This window comes from Phasianus colchicus, chromosome 9, assembly GCF_987193195.1.
Source record: "Phasianus colchicus chromosome 9, bPhaCol1.hap1.1, whole genome shotgun sequence".
Lineage (NCBI taxonomy): Eukaryota > Metazoa > Chordata > Aves > Galliformes > Phasianidae > Phasianus > Phasianus colchicus.
Window position 1 is genome coordinate 29,196,660 of NC_143444.1, and position 20,531 is coordinate 29,217,190.

Here is a 20,531-nt window from a genome sequence, read left to right on the forward strand (position 1 = left end):
AGATTTTCAAATTATTTGTCCTAAGGCTTAACCACTTTCACTCCTGCTTAAAAGTGAGGAAGTTTGCTGTACCAGTGCTTGTGAGAGCTGTCATGTGGAGCCCTAATGATTCAAGAGCTATGAATATATGATGTGTTCTTAGGGCTTTTATTATTGCTTCTTTCCAACTTCACCTCCTTCCCTAATCATCTTTCCATTTTTGGACTCTCTAGGTATTTTTTAACTTAATCATTTTTCTTAAGATATTCTAGGGAATTTTGTTTTCTTTTGGGGCTAAATTTGATGCATGTAGAAGTGTTATTAATGGCCAAGGTGGAACTCTTCAAAAGCCAATCGCATTCCCAAAGCCCACAGTCAGAAACAATCTCCTCCAGGCTTGGGATTCTTTCCCTCACGTGGGTTTGCTGGAGGAAGAATATGTTGTGTGGAGCTCGATATAAGAGGTAGAGGAATAAGGACAATGCAGTCTTGTGTGGTGAACGTTCTAAAGTGTTGGATGGTTGGGGCTGCCTTGTGTGTTTCTCTATCAGAGAGACCTAAGAGTGTTGTTTTTACTTGTGTCTTATCAGTAGCCTTATCCCATCGCTATTTTTGTGATGAAGGTTAAATATGTTGGGCAGGATGCTGAGACCAAATGTGTGTTTACTAGCAACTAGAGTTAATGGAAAAACAAAGCAGTCAATCCAATTCCGAAGGGCTTTTCAGTTAACCATGTTCATTCTTCTCTTTGGGCCTTTTTCCAGGAAAGCACTTAGGCACGTGCTTAAAGTTAAAGCATGTGCTTAAGTGCTTTGCTGGTCTGGGTCCTTTATTTGCTCAGCAGGCATGTTGCTATGAACAGGCTGTTGGTTGTACAAACGTTTGGGGAACTGTTCTTTTTACACTATTGATTTTTCTCCTCTGAACTTTTTGTTACTTAATTGCTCAGAAAAGATTTGTAATTTGAGTATGATATCCTACATGACACAAATAACAATTTGCAATCAATCTGCAGGCTGTCGATGGAGATTAATAGGCAGAGTTTATGAAGAAACTGTGTGCTTGGGGAAAAATCAAGGGCAGCCCACTCAGAGGAATTTTCATTTGATGCCTTAGTCCAGCTGAGTAACATGGTTGGTAGTGCTTGTCATCCAAGGACTTCCTCAGGTATTGGAGGTACCTAACCCATGGGTATGACACATCCTTCCTTCTTCACTGCCTTTTAGGTGAACATTCTTCTTATTTATTGATTTGATAAGCTGTTTATTTTTGCTTTTCATTACTGCAGGGCTGCAAATCTTGTGCTGCCATCCTCTTTATTCTTGTACCATCTATAGCAAGTCAAGAGAAGAGAACTCACTTAAATTCAAACCTTAGGATTTCAGTCTGCATCTCGCAACAGTGAAAGTTGCTCTTTTCACCTCTAGAGCCACTGTAGAATAGAAGTGCATCAATTTTATTTTTGCTGTCTTCCTAAAGTTGCAAACCTCTTTATACTAAGGAAATGACTTAATTATGCAGAATGCTTATGCAAAGAAGAGTGGCTTGGCTGATATAAGTGCTCCAATTGACGTTGAAGGCATTACATTATTCGTTCAGGTCAAGTTACATGTGCCTAAGTCTCAGCAGAACCAAGGTCATGGATAAACAGAATTTTGCATAATTGCATTTTTAAAATTGGTACTTAATTCTTCTGACACTAAAATGTGCAGCACTTCTATGAAATGTGATCTTTTTAATTTCATCACTGATTTTTTTTTTTACAAGTATGGAAACTCTTGCATGTTTCTTTTTCTTTATAAAGATATAAAGCAGTAAAGAAAATCAGGGCATTGTTTTTTTTTCTGGCATCTAACATAATTTTTATTTGACTCTAAGTCCATCCTCCCTCTGTTTGCAAGCTTATTTTCTGCAAGTCTCAAGAAAGGGAAAGGAATACTTCAGAGTTGTTAGAACTGCATGAAGGTTCATTACAGCTTAGAACAGTAGTAAGCTCCACCCTTCTAGTTCACCCATCACCTTTCACAGTATTTATTCTGAGGCAAGCTCAGGCATTACCCAGCTTACCTGGGAGGGTTTGGTCCGTCTCTGAGAGCACTGTGGATGTTCATTCCCAGATCAAGTTGTTTTTTAAGATTTAAATGAATGTGAAAACCACTGATGTCCACCTTTCCAGTGTAAAGGCTCTAAGCATCTGAAATGAGAACTGTACCATTCTTATAGCCATTCTTCCAAGGGACCTGTGTGTTGATTGGTTTCACTGTTAGAACGAGTCAAAGAGGAGGTTCATTTTCTCCAGTGCCTTCTGTCCAGCAGTAATTGTATCAGAGGAAAAAAAGAAGAGGAATTCTAGAACTGCCAACAATGTTGACTCCCTACTGGAGGGGGTGTAGTTCTTTTGATCATGCTGAAGTAGTGAGGGTTCATATTCTCCTATGTCACTAATCTCTGTTGTTATGATTAGGACTACTGCAAATATCCATGTACCTAATTGTTAGTTATCTTTTTTTTTTTTTCCTGTTAAGGTTTTGGGCCCAGTAATACCCATATCCTATTACAATTGCATGATCACTTGTTTTGTTGCAGTGCCTAAACTGCTGCATTCTGAGTAATAATTACCCTGCACAGCTGACTTATCTGGATAGCAGCCTTATTTATTGTCTGTATTCATGTTCCTACCAAATAAATAAGTTTGCTTTTACTCACCTCTGTTACCCATTTCCCAACTCCTTGTGGTTCTGCTTAGTGGGTTTTCTTTTGATTTGTGAAAACACACAGCAATCCTAAAGTCAGTGTTGATCTTGCTTGTTGTGATGTACTCAAAAAAATTTATAGTCTTTGTTTAATGTGAATGCAGTTGCAAACAACTGTAAACTATAATCTTTTTTTATTTTTACCATGGAATATACTCCAGAAGTAGGCTGATACCAGCATGTAAGAGATTAAAGTACAAAGTAGCATGTGATGTATATGTTTTTCATGTGATTTAAATACCTTGCATTTAAGTATAACCATAAGAAATGTTTTTAAGTTTTGACCAAATGTATTTTGTGTTTAGGAATGACTTTTGATTTTCAGACTATAAAATATATTATTAAACTGAGCTGAGTTCTGTGACTGGAGGTGAAACCACACCTCATTGCCTGTGCAGGAATCTCTGACATGCATTTTTGATTCGGATCCACATGGCAGCCAAATCCTGTCATCTAACTTGAATCAGGCTTGAAGGTGTTTTGTCCATGTAAAGGATGGTTCAATACTGGAGTTTGGAGTGTGAAATCTGATCGGTCTCCATCAAAACGTAGTTGCTAAAACTTTCTTTTATTGCGTTCCTCTTGGCAATTTTCCTGCTTCTGTTCTGGTTCCACTTAGCCTTTGTCTGGCCACAAGTGCATGACAGCCTGGGTTCCAGTTCAGCACATGCCTGACAAAGCTGGTAAAAACTCCATTAACTCTACTGACAATTCTTCATATGTTTTAAGTACTGTGCTGAATTAGGATCTCAACAGTTTTGACTCTAGGAACAAATGCAGTATTTACTCATGAATTAGTAAAATCTTTCTTCATAGCAAATGTGAGAATTCTGAGAAACATTCCTTAAAATATCGATCTTAGGTTTTTTCCTGCTACCCTTAATTGATGGAGTATTATGAAAACAGCACAAACCATATCACAAAGTGTAGCATTGTTCGTGTCAGATTTGCAGTAGCAGAGAATATCAGAGTGTGCACTGCTGCTCGCCAAACTTGCTCTCAGCATCGTGCCATGCTTTCCAAACCTGGAAGAGTCCAAAATAGCTCATCCTTTGTGCTCCCTGAAAAAGAATGTTGGTGATGCATGTCCCACTTTTACTTTTTACATGGTAGGGGGATATCTGAAGTGTCATGGAGCCAGCAACTGCAGCCTTCCTGTATGCTGCTGATGCTGGTTCTGTTGCATAATAAAGTCTAACACAGCCAGAAGATGGGGGGGATACGTGTGGCCATGTGAGGACCAGTGGCTGAAGCACCAGTCATTGCTGACAGATGTGTGAGGTGATGCCTGTGGATGTGTGAGCAGTGGTGTGCTCCTGCTTATTGCGTAACAGGAAACAATATATATATTTTAACTACAGCCTCTTTCTTGAAATAGATATTTCATTTCCTATTGCAGATTGTTTACTTGAAATACTGATCTTGAAAGAGTCTGTTTTTCTGCAGTGCTGCTGATGCTGCATAGTGGCATAGATCTGTCTGGAGGCACGTGCCTGACAGGCAACTGGAAGCATGGGCTTCATTGCCAGTTTTGCTTTTCACTTGCATTGTCTTTTGGGGATGATTTTTATTGCCTCTCCTTTGCTTATTAAGGTTTTAAAAATTATGGTGGTAGAAATAGATTTGTGTATATGCTGCTTATTCCTCTCATGTCTGAAGCTTTGGACCACAATTGTGCATAGGAAGATTTCTGGTATGTTCAGCATGATAGCATCTGTCTTTCTGTCCAGGTCTCTGGACTAAGTCTCAGGATTCAATTCAGGGCTCTGACTGATGGTTACTCTTTGACCCTTGGCCAAATCTCTCCATTTCTTTTTCCTCTGTTTGCCATTTTTACATGGAATGGATTAATATTTCCAGCCCCACATGCTATGTCTGATTTGTCTAGACAATACATTTTTGTGTCTAGGACTGTGCCTCATTATGTGTTTTTCAACAATGCCGAAGACAATGGGCTTGAATCTTAGTTGGATGTCTGTAATATAAAACAGAATGAAATTAATTAAAAAGAAAAAAAGCAGTCTGCTGACTGCTTGCTTCCCCTTGCCTCATGACGTGGTGAGGCATATGTGGGTGGATAAGATATTCTTATTTTGTAGTTTTTCATCCAACTCAACATGTTTAGCTAAATGCATCCCTGGTAAGAATCCACTGAAATTACTAGATATACACAGGGGATTAATCTGACTTGCCATGCTGCTTTTGGGATGGGTGTTTCCCTCCAGGTCTGATGACATAACTTCTAGGAAAACTGAATTTTAAAATCTAATGCTCTAAGGCTTTTAATAGCTTGTTCCTAAAGAAAAACACACTTTTTTTTTTTTTAAATTGGACTCTGTTACAAATAGTAAAAGAAATACCTTCTCATTTAACTTTGTGAGATTAATCTTCTCTTGTATGACTTTGACATTTGCAGTGTTTGATGTATTTGTTTATATTTACTAAAGACAGGCTTCAATAGATTCCAGCAAACAATTACAGACATGTACATCTTCCCAATCCTGAGTATATATCTGTATGTATATAAACACGTGTGTGTTATTTCAAACCTCTGGCAAGATGTACAAAGGTTACATTCTTAAGGTGCCTTAGACAACCCAGGATTTTACTTATGGGGGCTGATCCTTAGAGTCTGAGTGTCACAGTATTGCTTTCCCCAACAATATGTCATTGAGTTTAAAGTATTTCTGTATAATACAACATCAATCTCATACCTCTTCTGTAGCACAGACAACATCTACACTTTATATTTCTCAAGAGATTTCTGAGCCCATTATAGTGGCAATTAGAGGTCACTCTTAGCTCTGGCTGGGATGGGCAGTTGAGAGTGCAATTTAAAGGACATTGCTGATTCTAAATCTTATGCTGCTATGGAGTCTTTGAAAATGATCCTATTGTTCTGTTGTTTTTTGTTTGTTTTTTACTGTCAGAGTGGCATCCAGTGTTTAAATATAACATGGAATCTTGTCAGGGAGTGGCTGTAATCAGAGGAGATTAATTATAGCTGTGGGTGTAGAAAATTGCAGATGTGTATTGTATTTTTCAGGCAATAAAATCTTTCCCTTTAAGAAGCAACATATTTGCTTGGAAAATTCTGTAATGTAAAAAGCTAGCCAAAACCTCCTAAGAGTTACAGCATGAACGCCAAATTCTGTAGTGTAGTTTCAGTTAATTACTTTTCCCACTCTTTGCAGAAATAATTGATTTTTTTTTTTTTTAATTTTCAAATTGAAAGACTTTCTTCCCTGCTCGTTATTGCTAAGGGCCCTGAGTGAGAATTCATCACAGATTTGTGTATGCTCAGAATCCTGCTTCTGTGTGCTGTATCCTGACAAGATGCCTGGAAGCCCACAGTAATACATCAGTCTGCACTGAGATGTGTCCTCACTGAGGTCCTGGAAAAAAAACTGCAAGGCAACAACGTTATAGTTCTGCAAGCAACTGTATTGTATTTTCTTCTTGGATGCTGTTGAGAACTTATATGATATTGAGATGAAACCTGATCTAATACCTCAAACTCAGAAAAGGAAATCTCATCTCAGTGGAAATGAAACAAAACCTGCTGCCTCGTGCATTTCCTCTTTTGATAGAGCGGGTTTTAAACACTAGTGTGATGCCTGGGTCTGTTGGTCAGAGATGTGAAGGAATCCCAGTGCCTCAAAGGCTGCTGTGTACCTATTCTTTAAGAGCATAGCTCTTTTATAAGAGTATGGTAGTCTTTCACGGGCTGTGCTTTACCAGGAAGATTTGTGGTAGAGGAAGGGAGATGGACCTGTTTTACATTTTTCAAGAAAAGTTATGCCCCCAGGTCAGTGAGGCTTCTGATTTTCCCAGGTGCAAGAGAGAGCAGAGCTGCTGAGTAGAAGCCTGTGAATGTTTTTTTCCATTGAGCTTTAATCTCATTGATTGTGAAGGAATCTCTGAGCACCATACGAGTTCACAGAACGACACTAAGTAAAAAAATGGAGAGCATACACTCTTTGCTGAAACTCAAATACTTTCAATGTGTATTTTATGGAAAAAGCTGTGCAAAAGATGTAGCAGTGGATCTGAGTCTGAAAGAGAAATTAGGTTGAAAGTGTACAAGAAAGTTTTACTCAGACACTGTGTTGCTGCATTAGTTTCAATGTATTCAGCGTAGAGGTCACAAGCTGTTCTCCATCCTGGTTGCTTTGGTGGATTGGTGGCTTCCACCAAACTTCCATACTTGCAGGAAAAAGCCTTTCCTACTAAAACTTCTTTGAAACTGAAGTGCTGTTTCCTTCAAAACTCCAAATGGCAGGCAGACTACTTCTTAGAATTATTATTAATGTTATTCAGAGCATAGAAAGGATCAATCCAGTAGAATTTGTCGCTAATTAAAACAATATCCTCCTACCTTTGTTGCATAGACCTCTGAGTGCAATGGGAATGTGTCTGCTAGTTGTCCCAAACGTGTTTCTCCATCTCTTTTTTTTTAGCATGCTTAATGTTATGTTAGAAAGCAACCCTTGTCAGGAGTCACAGAATCACAGAATGGCCAGGGTTGGAAGGGACCTCAAGCATGATGAAGCTCCAACCCCCCGCCACATGCAGGGCCACCAACCTCCTCATTTAATGCTAGACCAGGCTGCCCAGGGCCCCATCCAGTCTGGCCTTGAACACCTCCAGAGATGGATGGGGCATCCACAGCCTCTCTGGGCAGCTGTTCCAGCACCTCACCACTCTCTAAAGAACTTCCCCCTGAAATCCAACCTAAATCTTCCCTCCCTCAAAAACATTTTCCCTTGTCCTGCAGTTATCTACCCTTTCAAAGAGTTGACTCCCCTCCTGTTTGTAGGCTCCCTTTAGGTACTGGAAGGCTGCAACGATCATCCCACAGCCTTCTTTTCTCCAGGCTGAACAAGCCCAGCTCCCTCAGCCTGTCTTCATAGGGGAGGTGCTCCAGTCCCCTGATCATTTTCGTGGCTCTCCTCTGGACCTTCAGCTGTCTGTTTTCTTGTACTGTGTCCAGGTCTGGAGCCACTAGTACTCCAGATGAGGCCTCACAAGAGCAGAGTAGAAGGGGACACCTCTCTGTCCCTGCTGGCCACCCTTCTCTTCTGATGGAGCCTAGGATGCCATTTGCTTTTGCATTGAGCTGCTGTGCTAAGACAATGGATTTGGGCAAGCAGAAATTTCATTGGGTTTAAATCAAAGATATTAATAATAAAAAGTAGTGGGGTGCTGTAAATATTAGGAACTTGAGATTTGGACAGTTGTGTAGATGGAACAGACCCTGACATGTTTTGGTTTGTCTACATGCAATTAAAGAGCTGTTGAATAGGTGAAATGAGTAAAATGCAGACAACACATGTGAAGTGGTGCACACCCAGACATACTTGGCCCTGTGGTTTAAAGCTAATCTGCCCGGGAGATCTATAGTAGTGACTGAGTGACAACAGGTGCAGCTCTTCTTACACTGCTGTGAACTCTGCTCACAGCTCTTTGATTCTTTTTAGCAAGCACTTGACGTGGGCAGCATGTCATACATTTTATACATTTCAAGTCTCAATGACTAGATGTCACATTTTTTTTCTCCTATTACCTGGGAGGTATTCCCCTAAGACAAATTACCCTCTTCTTTTCCTGTTTTCCCCCCAAAGTAGCCAGATAGAGCGGGTAGGCAGAGAAACTGGTATGACAGGTATAACAGTGATGTAAATGGAAGTAGTAATCTGGTTCCATTCAGAAGATCACGTCTTAACATATATGACATTAGTTATAATAGAGCAGAGAATAATTGCACGTTATTGCTCTGCGATAATGTCTGCTGTATTTCAGGCTCTTGAAGCACCCTAGTTCTGCTTAATATAAAGCCTGGATGGTGGGACTGTATGTGCTATGTCTTAACTTTTTGTCTGGAACATTTTTGTAAAAACAAAACTTTTTTTTGTGAAAAAACCTCAAGACTGGGATGCATAATTTGCAAGGATGTTGGCAGCTTGGTCCAGATGTCAGTATGTGGAGAAGTTTGAACAGAACCTAAGCATTGGGTTTCAGTTTAAATTCAAAATCTGTTTTAAATTTCAAGTTTGCGTAACAAAAGGAAAAATGTTTTGATGTTTTGACAGTTGCACTCCATTGTTTCAGGTCTCTTTCTTGCTTTTAGAACCTCATATAGCTTTCTTAGTTGTTGATTGCTTGTGGCTTTAAGTAAATCTGTCCAACAGACTACAGAAAGTTACTTTATCCTACTGCATGGCATTCCTTTGGGGACCTAGCAATGCTTTATCGTAGCTTCTGCAGGGCTTAGCTTTGGTTACATTCCTCAGCAGGTGCAGTTGGTTCATTACCACAAAGTCTCTCTGCGTGTGACCCAGCTTGCAAGGGCATTTTTTCATTAAAGTGATCCGTATTTTGTGCTTAAACTCTTGCAGTACTAATGATTCCTGAAAAATCAATTACGTTCATTAGTTAGAATTAATCTCTAACCTGTTTGCATGAATGAAGCAGATGCTTTTCCTCTGGAATCAAGAGCAAAGCTTCTATTCGCTTCAAGATGATCAAGATAAGAACGCTTGCCTTTTAAAGCTGGTAGCTGACTTGTCTTGCAGGCTAACTAGCACTGTACCCAGCATCTCAAATGGCAGATCATGTGTGAATACCTTATGAGGTCACTTTTCAGGGAGAAAACTTTGTTTTGTTGTTGCTATATTAATGGTAAGCCATCTTGATAACAGGACTTCTGTATTAAGTACCCCAAGGTAGGAAGACATCTAGAAGACCACTGCAATTACAGAATATGGACTGAAATGTATTTTGTTGTCGAAGATAGCAAGTATTAATCTTGGCAAAGAACAGACCAATGCGTAAAACTGTGGCAATTCTTAAATAAGTAATAATCAAATCATGATAAAGCTTTCTGTAAATTATTTTTAGATGCATTTTCATGCAGGTAGAAAGGACCATACAGTGTTTCCCATTTTTCTTTGAGTGTTTCTGATTTCCTTCTCTCCAAGTAGCAAAACAGTATGAGAAGAATTCTCAGAAAGGGAAGACAATGTGAGCATAGCCCATGTTTAACTACCTTTGAGTACCTGAGTTGCTTTGACTGTGAGTCTAGTTTGCCTGTATCTTTTTGCAGGTTAATGAGGGCAGATGGTTCCTTCCAGACAGCTCTTTGGGAGGTATCAGTGTATGCTCAACCACTGCACTTGGAACCTCATGTTTTTCTTATGAGGACATACTGAGATTCTGGTCATACAGGACATCAGCACATCCACAGCCAGTTCTCAGCAAGAGATGTGCAAGAGCTCAAAACTAGACAGTAAATAAAAGGAATTGTGTAATATGCCATGCTTAGCCAAATCTACTTTGTAATGAATGTGGCAGTGATTTTTTTTTTCCTGGGGCTCTTGGATGCAAATAGGATCCTATGGTTCTTTGTAGACTACAATTTGTTTTTTTTTTTTAAAGGAAGCAACCAAATCTCTAAACATAATCATATTCCTATTGAAAATATGGGTTTACATAACATAAAATTTTCCATGTAAAAGTGTTCTGCTTATTTCAGTGGGAATATTCTGAGTGAAACATCTTGTTACAAGCAGAAAAGGGAAATTATTCGTATTTGGAATATGCTTGAAGAAAGAGTTTTCTAATTCATTGTCTGTCAGCCTAGCTAAATATGGCCTGTGCTTCTGAGGTGTTCTGCACCATGTCTTCTGAAGTCCTGTGCTGGATGAGGCAGCAAGGAAAGGATGGTTGCCTGGATTATTACCTATAAACTCAACACCTTTTGAACCCAGTGATTCCGATAGTAAAAATAAAGGGAGATTTAGCTTCTATCAATCTCTTTCTCAGGATCAGTTGCTGCAAGTCTGCTACTTGTGACCAAATAATTGAGGTAGCAGTGTAAGATAGGGGAAAAGGAGGAGTATGCTGCAGCAAACATTAGTACTTTTTCTGTTTAATGTCTGTCCTTCATCTCATAAAATGTAGTGATGTAAATGCTTTTGTTCCTCTGCTTCCTCTTTACTGACTAGTTTTTTTTTGGATGCAGATTTTCCAAGTTACCATTTGAGCTATTGCTTCATTGTGGTGATACGCTGGAGGGGAGCTGGTGATAAAACAAATATGTATCTATGCCACTGTATCAAAAATGTGAAGAAAGATGAAGAAACTATTCTGTCTGCGTGTACAGAGCTCTCCACGCTGTACAAATTGAGCAAACCTGTGTGTAATTAATAGGGCACCTTATCAGGCAAGCAGCAGGAACTTGGACCAACGCATCTACATTCTTCTGAACCATGTAGTAAAGTTAATTGTCATTGTGAGCATGTCAAGTAAATCCATTAACTGAGATTCTTGAGCTGTAATTTAAGAGAGCAGAATGCCCTTCTGCAATGTACTAATTTCTCTTAGATATTAAGAATCTGTATAAGACTGTGGATATACTTAGTGCAGGCCAGTCTGTCCCCTGTTCACAACTTTTCACTGAGCTGTATATATATAATGTTGCTCAGAGTGAGCTATATGGAAGAATTCGTCCCTGAAGGTGTAAAACCTGCTCTTCGGGGCCCAGAGAGCTTGCTAATTTCTCTTTGGAAAAGCACAGAGACTGAGAGGGATCGGCTCTATGAGCTTTGAAAGTGAGAAGCCGTGACATCTAGTTGTCATCCTTAGGGCTTTTTTTCAGGATGTGGCAGCTGTTCATAACATTGGTATAATTACAAAAATGCATATTCTGTTTTGATGATGATTTGTTATGATTTGGTGTTTGGGAAAACATAATGCACTATTGTTTCACTCTTTATGTGTACATTTTTTCCTAATGTCATGAAATGATCTTTCATTGAAATTCTGTGTCCTAATTTTTCCTTTCAGTAAGAGGTTTGAGCTGATATGGGGAAAATACCATTATTAATGCCTTTTAGTTTACTGACTTCCAAAGAATGATTAAATACCGATCTGAGATAGATCTTAGTGTTTGGACAGGCAATAGTCTATTAAAATGCTATGTCTTCTGGAACATATTTTTGGGGGAAATGGGATGTTAAGAGTATGGATCACTTTAGGAGAAATAAAATGTTTGTGATGCTGTACTGTCATGGTGAAGTTCATCATTCACCATTATCAGCAATGAGACCTGAATCAAAACCTTTAATGCTGCATTCATTTGCATCATGGCTAATGCTATTTCAACATTTCACTGAACTGTCATCAGCTTCTACTGAAATGCAGAGCTGATGATAGTGATACTTAAACACGTGCTGGACAGAAGCTCTGACAGTTCTGTGCAATTTACTTGAACACATTCACCTGACAAAGGCATTTTTATACCTGCAGGTAATGAGGCAGTGCCATTTTATTATCAGTGCATGCATCTTCTGCAAACTGTAATTCAGCTTGCACGTAAGAAATAGGTTTTCTAAGAACATACTTCAAGCAAAACATTCCTACTTAGGTGCAGCCTGGAGAAGAAGCAACTTTTCCCTGAGCTGCTTGCTGAAGAGCTGTTATGTTCATGCATAGTAGCTGCATGGCCTGACTGACTGATTGATGCAATCAAGTGTCTAGACAAGGAGCAGTTACAGCAGGGAAGAATTTTAAACATAAGGTTTTTTGGCTTACACTCCAAATATTAACCAATTTAAATACATCAATTGTTAGCATTATGCTTGGAACTTTTGAGCAGTGATTAAAGAGAGTTTTGTGCAAACATTTTTAAAATGATCTGTGTTCATTCTCCTGATTTTGTGCGTGTGTCGTCTCCTTTCAGGTCCTTATGTACGCTAGTGTGCAAGTGGACATACACTTCAGATGGAGGTTGGGATGACAGTTTCTGGAAGATAATTGGCTTGGAAGATTTGGTGAAGGATAAATATGAAAAAATAGGTATGTTGAAGGAAAAAAATGCTTATAGCTGCTATTGTTAGCATGTTTGTAATCTATATCAATGTCTCTTAGAGTAATTTTCCAAAAATGGGCTTTTGCTTGCTAGTATCTTCATACTGTTTCTCCACTCTCTTTGAGCCTGAGTTTAATTAGAATGGTAGGCTTGCTAATAGCAATTCCTACAGCAGATATTCATTAAAAGTCCATAATGTTAATATACCAGAAAATTTCCAGGATAACTTTATTAGACTTTCCCTGTTAAGTTAATGGACTTTTAATGGATGTCCTAAGCAGACATGTCATTAACAAGAATATTACCAGACATGAATTAAAATATGCTCGTTCATCAAAGTTAATTATCTGAAATTTCCTTTGATTTTTTTAATGTCTAGTACTTTGAACAAGTTTGTGCAGTAGTTAAAATGCAGCAACATGAAATAGAAATGGCACAGGGAGGACTGTAGTGAAATGAAACATAATGAAATTATGAACTATTCTGATCATCACAAAATATACTATAAGCTATTTTCAGATATATCAGATAACTGTATCTGAAAGCTTCCTTGAATAGATTTCAGCATTTCCCCCTACCAATGAAAGTGCTTACTCAGAGGTATAAAACCTACTGAATATAAGGTTTTTAGCTTTCTGAGGTTTTGGTGACAAATGTTATAGGAATGGTATTCAAATGTGGCTTTTAACAAATCTTCTACTGGTTAAACTAAGACTTGCAGTAAATACATGTTTTTAACAGAAAATAGAACATCTCAGCAGCTGATGGTCTTGTGGAATAATATTTTTAAGATAAATTATTTACAGACTGTAAGTTAAGGCTTTAATACAATATTTATGCAATACACTTAAAAGGCAGCGGAAAACAATTTGCCTCTTTAAGTAACTCAACATACATGTTTCAAGTAACCATTAATAAAAAGGACCTTTTTGTTGTGATGGAGGCCTCATAAAGCTAATCTATTTATGGCTCAAAATTTGGCAATACAAAAATAATGAATTTGTAGTGTAAGGTTTATAATTTTTTCAGAACACAATATTTACAGAACAAATCAGTAAATTAGCTTCAGTTGACAGGTGCTTCTTGGAAAAAAAAAATTCAGTTAACAGGAAAAGCATCTAGTTACTTGGATACTTGTACTGATTTTTAAACAAATAACCATTAGTCTAAACCCTGTCTTATAACTGTCTCTGTACTTGTGAAAAAGAGAGTTATAACATTGTTCCAGTGAAAATTTGGGGTTTTATTTGGTTTATTGAATGTTAGCTGTTACCTAACTTGCTGGGAACACTCTTAATGAGCTCAGCTTTCCTTTACTTAACTTAAATTAATGAAAGCAGTATAGGTCCATCTACCAGGAAAGTGCCATTCATTGACTGCAGCAGTACTGGTCAAACTGCAGCTGGAACAGTCTTGTATTATGGAAGACCCCTGGCAGCTCCAAAAGTGTCAGCAGTATTGGTGAGGCAGCAGCATCACATAGACCTCCTTTCAAGAGTCTACAAATGCTGCTCTAAGCACAACGAATAAGGGATCAAGCCTTTGACAACCTCAGTTGAGTCTGTATTTCTAATGTTGCTTCAGGGCAATGTCCCATGAAATGAACTACCTCAGCTCCCATTAACTTTAGCACGTTATACAAAATGAAAGCTATTTGTTTAAGTAACTCATATGGTCAGCAGTGTGTGCGCTTCAGGGAAGTCTATAATACTGTGCTATAATACTGTGCCTAACGGAACAGATTTCTAAGCAGTACATTTAGCTGGCTTACAGATTAAGGAACTCGAAATTGATAGATAACCTAGGTAGGAGTAGGTTGGTGGGAAACTGTACAAGGTCAAAAACTCCTCTTCAAATAAAAATATAAACAAGACCCTTATAAGTCTGAAGTAATTCTTATGGAATTTCCCTTTTTGTTCTCCTGTAGAGCTTGCCCAAGCCCACATACCTCAGCTCAAGGTTTGTTTAGCTCAAATACAAGGATGTATTTTAATGTCTGCCCGTTCCCATTGAAAAGAGTGATAGGGCAGATATGGGAGAAAAATATCTCTAAAAGATTAGAAGCACTAGGCTCTGAATCATAGTTTCTTTCTAAAGAAAGCAAAAATCACAAAATAAAATCAGCTGAATTTTCTTATTGTAACAATAATATGTAGTTTGCCAGTTGAAATGGCCAGAAATGTTGTTCATTCTTAAATCTGTAATTGAAGTCAGTGTTGTTTCCAATCAGAGGATGAATAATTATGACTGGAAGGTTTTTTGAAGTAACTTTAACTTTCATGACACTGAAAATATATATGGAAATTACCTGAGAGAAACTTATTTAATGTACTTATTTTTTTTTATTCTGATAAATGCGCTTTTCTACATCACTTTAAAAGGTCTTGCCCTTTAAGAATCTATTTACTGTAATCAGAGCAGTGCTTGTGGTTCCAGGTAGTAAGCTTCTTGTAGTTTCAGTTTAATTTAACGTATAACCTTGTTGATTAAGGATGACCCTCACTTCTGACCTTTAGCATCATCCACAGCCCTTTCCCACATCAAAGTGTGGGTTCACATATGAAAATTCCCAGGCCTTTGACATTTTACATTTCTCAGAGCAGAGTAACCTTTCAGGGAATCCACAGAACAAGTTGTCTGTGTACGTTGTGAGTGTACTGATCACTTTTGTGAAGGTAAAGATTTGTATCTGGAAATATTTCAAAATTTATTGATCTCATTAATTTGCCCACCAAGAGAGCAGAAGATGGCTTGTATTCAAAACCACTGTGAAAGCATTGTGTACTACAAGCATTAGCATTTATCTGTTGTGGTGAAAATGCATGACAAGTATCTCTTTGTGGTATTCTAAAACCTAGAAGGACATTAACAATTCCTTTAAAATTTCATGTGCTGTAGACCACTTAGGGTACTGAAGTGTATATTCCATTTGGAGGAAAAAGACTGAAATTTTCACCACAACTCTCTACTTCAGGGGCTACTTAAGGGACCAAATAATGATTTCTTATTGAATGGTAATATTTTATGCTAGGTCTCTTTTTGTTTGAAAATGGCTCAATTTACCTGGAAGAACACTGTGCGTACTGCCCAGTTCTATTTCTGTACGTTGTGTATTGAAGGCTGAGATGTTTCTCACAGCCCTGGCTCTTCGACATCTCTTGACCATAACCCCTCCCTTCATTCCAGGACATTGGAGCCTGGAATTTTGATGGTTTCATGTGCTTGTGTAGCCCATTTCTGAGTGTCCTGAAAAGTAAGACCTGTTGAACTGCATAAATATGTGAATGTTCATATCTAATGTTCTTTAATTTGTATCACTTATTCATAAATTAAAGAAAACCTTATACAGTTTAGGATTTTGAGAAGATAGCTGTGACTCTTGATATGTTACCACAGAATCAAAGAATTGTAGGGCCTGGAAGGGACCTCTAGAGATCGAGTCCAGCCTCAAAGCAGGCTTCCTACAGCAGGCAGGTTGTCATTCTTACTGTGAGAAAGCTTTACAATATGCTGGATTTTCAGATGTAGGTAAGTGAAGCCTTTTGGTCTTTTAAGCATTCAAACAATTAAGAAAATTGCAAGCTTTTTATTCATGAACATTTTATTTGAACAATTATAGTGTTGCATATGCTATTATCTACTTCCATATACAAAACTAACAGAGATAATGTATACTCTGTTGTTTGCACTTAGCGTCCTCTTGCTTTTTTATTTTGTTAAAAGTGATCCATTCTAATACTTGTAAGTTCTATTAATTTATGTACGTTTTAGAGTGAAAATGAAAGAATCAGTGCAGGGTGGGAGAGTAGTGTGAATATTAACTTCTACTGCAGCAATCTATTAGTTCAGCCAATTTTCTAACTTCTCTAAGACCTTTGATGCCAGGTCTTCCAAAGTTTATGAGGGATTTCCTTGAAGGCTAGAAGAGGCAGATGATGGTTTTTATTCAGGTCAACTCATAACTGCCAGTTCTTCACAAAACCGGATTGTAAGAATGAGCTTTAAACATCATGCTTTGCAAATAGTAGACAATGGTAAGTAAAACATTTCTCTTCTATATGGAGTCCTTTCATCTTTTTTGTCTTTTCTTATTCTCAATAAATTAAAACAGGTTACAATTTTGAGCAAAGTTAAAACAATGAATCACAGGATATTTACACTTATCTGTGGAATTTACAAGTGAAGAGTGTTCCAGATGTATTAACTTCTCTGGCTTCCTGTCACTTCAAACCATCCAAGAGTTGCAGTAACTGTGAAGGAGGTGAAACTGGCACAGTGCAAAGCAGTTTTAGGGTTCCTCCTTCCTCAAAGCTTGAGGCATTTTTCATAATCTGTGATTCATCAGTAACAAGTTAAAAAGTATTTTTTCTTAGAGAAGTGACACTGACCTTTGTCTTCTACTTTTTTTTTTTTTAAAGTGTTGAGGTCACTGAATCACGTGAATGGTTGAGGTTAGAAAGCATCTCTGGATATCATGTAGTCAGAATCCACTGCTCAAAGCAGGGTCATCTGCAGGAGGTTGCTCAGAGCTGTATCTTCAGTTTTGAGTATTTCCAAGGGTGGTTACTCTAAAGTCAACCTTTTCCAGTGCGTTGGCCAGCCTTCCTCAATAAGAACGTTTATTCTTATGATTAAATGTATTTTCCTGTATTTCAGCTTGTGGATGTTGCTACTGTGTGCTACTGAAAAGAGTCTTGCCCTGTAACAGAAAAGAAATATGTTAAGTAGAAATCTATAAATAACACAAGCGATACAATTGTGTGCAATCCTAGTGAGATACTGTACCAAACCAGACTCTGATTCCTGCAGTTTTGAAAGTATAACAGTCACATCATCTACACTGATGATGCTTGTTGAGCTACAGTATCTAGAGACACAATTAGGAATAACATACTGGTAGTTTTCAGAAATACAAATGATTGGTGTATTGAAATTACTGATTGCAAGCAAGATGGAAGGTCAGGCAGCTGAATTTAATTGCAAACATGTTACATCTAGGTACTTAGGAAGACATTTAAATACGTGTATTATATACCTACATGCATGTCAGCTTAATGAGCAGTGAACCATGCATTATAAAAGATGTTCATTCTGCACTATTTCACTGAAATCTGGAGATGACAACTCAGTCATGTCCATCAGCATACATGCCTACTGATCCAATGATGCAGAACTTTTTTTTCTCTTGACCTCTAACCAGGAAAGCTTTTCATTTCTCCATGAAGTAGCTCTCTTTCATTTGGACAAGAAGGAAATAGTATTTATTGAAGTAGGCTCCTATGGTCTGCAAACCAACTTTTCAGCTTAATGAATCAAGATCTGCCTGCACTTAGGTTGCTTTTGCCAGTATTTAGCAACCTAACATGTCTGCCTTAAGTAATTATGTGTTAGGTAGTTGAGATGTAGTTCAGCCAGAAGCATAAGCTGTATGGAAGGATGGGATGGAAAGAACCCAAATGAGACTTGCCTAAAGCTACTGTGGCAGCTCACATAGACAGAGATGAATTTTGAACTGAAGAAAGCCCAAGTGATTTTGTTTAACCCAGTGGTTTTCTCACTTTTAAATAAGCTGCCCTATAGTAATTTGTTTTGATTTTTCTGAAAGAAAATTCTCATGTTTTCAACTATCAACTGAGAAATTTTATTGAGGATATTTCCATATTTAAAAAATAAAAAATCTGACCATTTCTAACACTCTTTTTTTTAACCACCATACCTTTATTTCTAAGAAAAAATGAATACTATTTTCTCATCAACGTAAGTGTCCTGCTACGTTCTTCTCTGAATGTCAGCCACTTCTGCTCACCAGCTAGATTTAAGAATTGTATTAAGTACATTTATCAGTAAAACATGATTATTGTATGTAATGGGAACTTATTTTCTGTGAGACGGGGTTTTAATGACATAACAGTAGAACTACATTACTCAAATTCTTTGCATACCCCAGAGTTCTGGCATTCAGTGATTATTATATAAAACAAAAATTGGAAATTGCCTACGAGCATTGTAATGAACTCACTGTGTAAATGGGCTATTCCAAGTATTAGCAAATCTTTGGAAAAAATGCTCCATAAAGCTTATAATACTGTGGCTCAGAGGAGGAGAAAGAACACCTGTGTTTCTTATTACTTGAACTATTCAAATGGACAGTGCATCCTTCTACTAATGCCTGGAGAAGTGGTGTGTGCCCCATCCCTGGAGGTGCCCAAGGCCAGGCAGGTTGGGACCATGGACAGCCTGATCTAGTGGGTGGCAGTCCTGCCCATGGTAAGAGGCTGGAGCTGAGTGGTCTTTAAGGTCCCTTCCAACCTAAACCATTCTGTGATTTAAAAAATATTTAAATGACCTGCTTTAGGGAGGTGTCTATGAAATAGAGACAGAATGTATCCTTTTTTTTATTTCTGAGGGATTGCTATACCCCTTCAACTTTGCTTGTGTCGAGTTAGTGAAGAAAAGTAACAACCCCTCTTCCTTTTCTTCTGTATTTTTATGCACTTATACAGCCAAATTTAATTGCATATGCAGTGCAGTCATGTTCTGCATGATGGATGAAAAGCTGTTCTCAAGTGGATGAGTATGTCATGGCTGAATGAGCTGGCCCCCTGCTTTTGTTATTTTAAGAAGGTCTATGTACTAAAAAACCTAGTTCTGTTAAATATTAGCAAGACTGTAGAGTGAATTCTGATCACTGAAATTTACTGAAGATGAATTGTCTGCCTTATGTGTTACGTCTGGTAAATAGCTGGTTGCTGTGGTGACTGCCTAAAAGGTAGAGGGTCATTGGTACCACATAAATTCTTTAAACAAAACCTGATCATAGCAAATTCTAACATTAGTCTTCAAAAAAGGATTAAAGAGGAGGAAGAGATTCAGACAGCTTTTTCCTTTTGTAAACTTGCTGCTTTACAGGGGAAAAATAGCTAGAAATAATATGTCTCGTACAAAATGAAAAGGTTGTGGATTAAGGCACTGCCTTGGTGAAACAGCTGTATGAATGTGAAACAGAAAGTTCTCCAGCTTCAGCCATTATGGGTTTGTTTGGTTAGGTCTAATTTTGGAAATCGTTATAGCAAAGGTAAATGACTTGCACAGACTACTGTAAACAAAGGACTCGATACATTTACTTTGGCAGGAGGCTGGAGAAGACTCGGTCCTTTCACTGCCTCTTTTTTACAGCCTCTGTAATCTCTCACTGACTGCCTGTGTATGCGGGCGGCTCACTTCCCTTCCTCCCTCTCTGGCAGCTTCTTTTCCTTGACAGGTAGGGATTAAGGGTGGCAGCACCTGCTGTTGAATTCCTGGTGAGTAGCTGTGCAATGCCTTTATTCTTATAGTAGTCCCTTGACTTCAAGAGCCACTGCATTTTGCTCAAGAAAGAATCTCCATCCTCTGCCAGCCAAGTACTGGTGTACAATCTGTTTCAAATGCTTTGCTTTCCAGTTGTGGCTCCTCTGTTTGCATTTTTACATCTTTTACCTTATCTTTTAATAGCTCTATAGCTACAGACTATAGGAATACTGGTGCTTAGCTGAGTTTTCTACTTTTTCAGTGAGGATTAAAGTATGGGAATAATTCCCTTCCTACGTCTCTGCCCATTCCACACCTGCTTACTCACTCTTGCGTGGGTACAAGAAAGTGACTCCTGTGATGACAGTGGCCACACGGAGCCTGCTTTTGCTCTTTTATAAAGCTCTTTAAGAACAGATTGTGTGCATGTAGCAGAACATACACTGATTGCTAAAACAGAAAGGATGAAGTAGAGGGTCAGAGTCAATATTCTGTTTGTTGATTTTCCTCATTGCTGGAGATTCCCCTTTGCATTCCATTTAAGGAGGACTTCTGGGTGCTGTCACTTCCCAAATTGTCTGGAGGTTCTTCCAGTCTAGGAATAACTGTTCAGCTTTACCTTAACTCATGAGGCTGGCTGA

At 38.2% G+C, this 20,531-nt stretch overlaps 1 protein-coding gene across 18 annotated transcripts in view; it reads left to right on the plus strand.

Annotated features, from left to right (window-relative positions):
- FGGY (FGGY carbohydrate kinase domain containing) overlaps positions 1 to 20,531 on the plus strand; it is a 284,438-nt gene that overhangs the window by 194,366 nt on the left and 69,541 nt on the right. For all 18 annotated transcript variants that reach the window (XR_016469373.1, XM_090146739.1, XM_090146742.1 and 15 more), the window contains one exon: positions 12,475 to 12,590. Coding sequence is in view for 17 of the 18 variants with exons in the window: in XM_090146739.1 (XP_090002865.1) it covers positions 12,475 to 12,590 (116 nt within the window). In the remaining variant the exon portion in view is untranslated. The remainder of the gene's footprint in view (positions 1 to 12,474; positions 12,591 to 20,531) is intronic.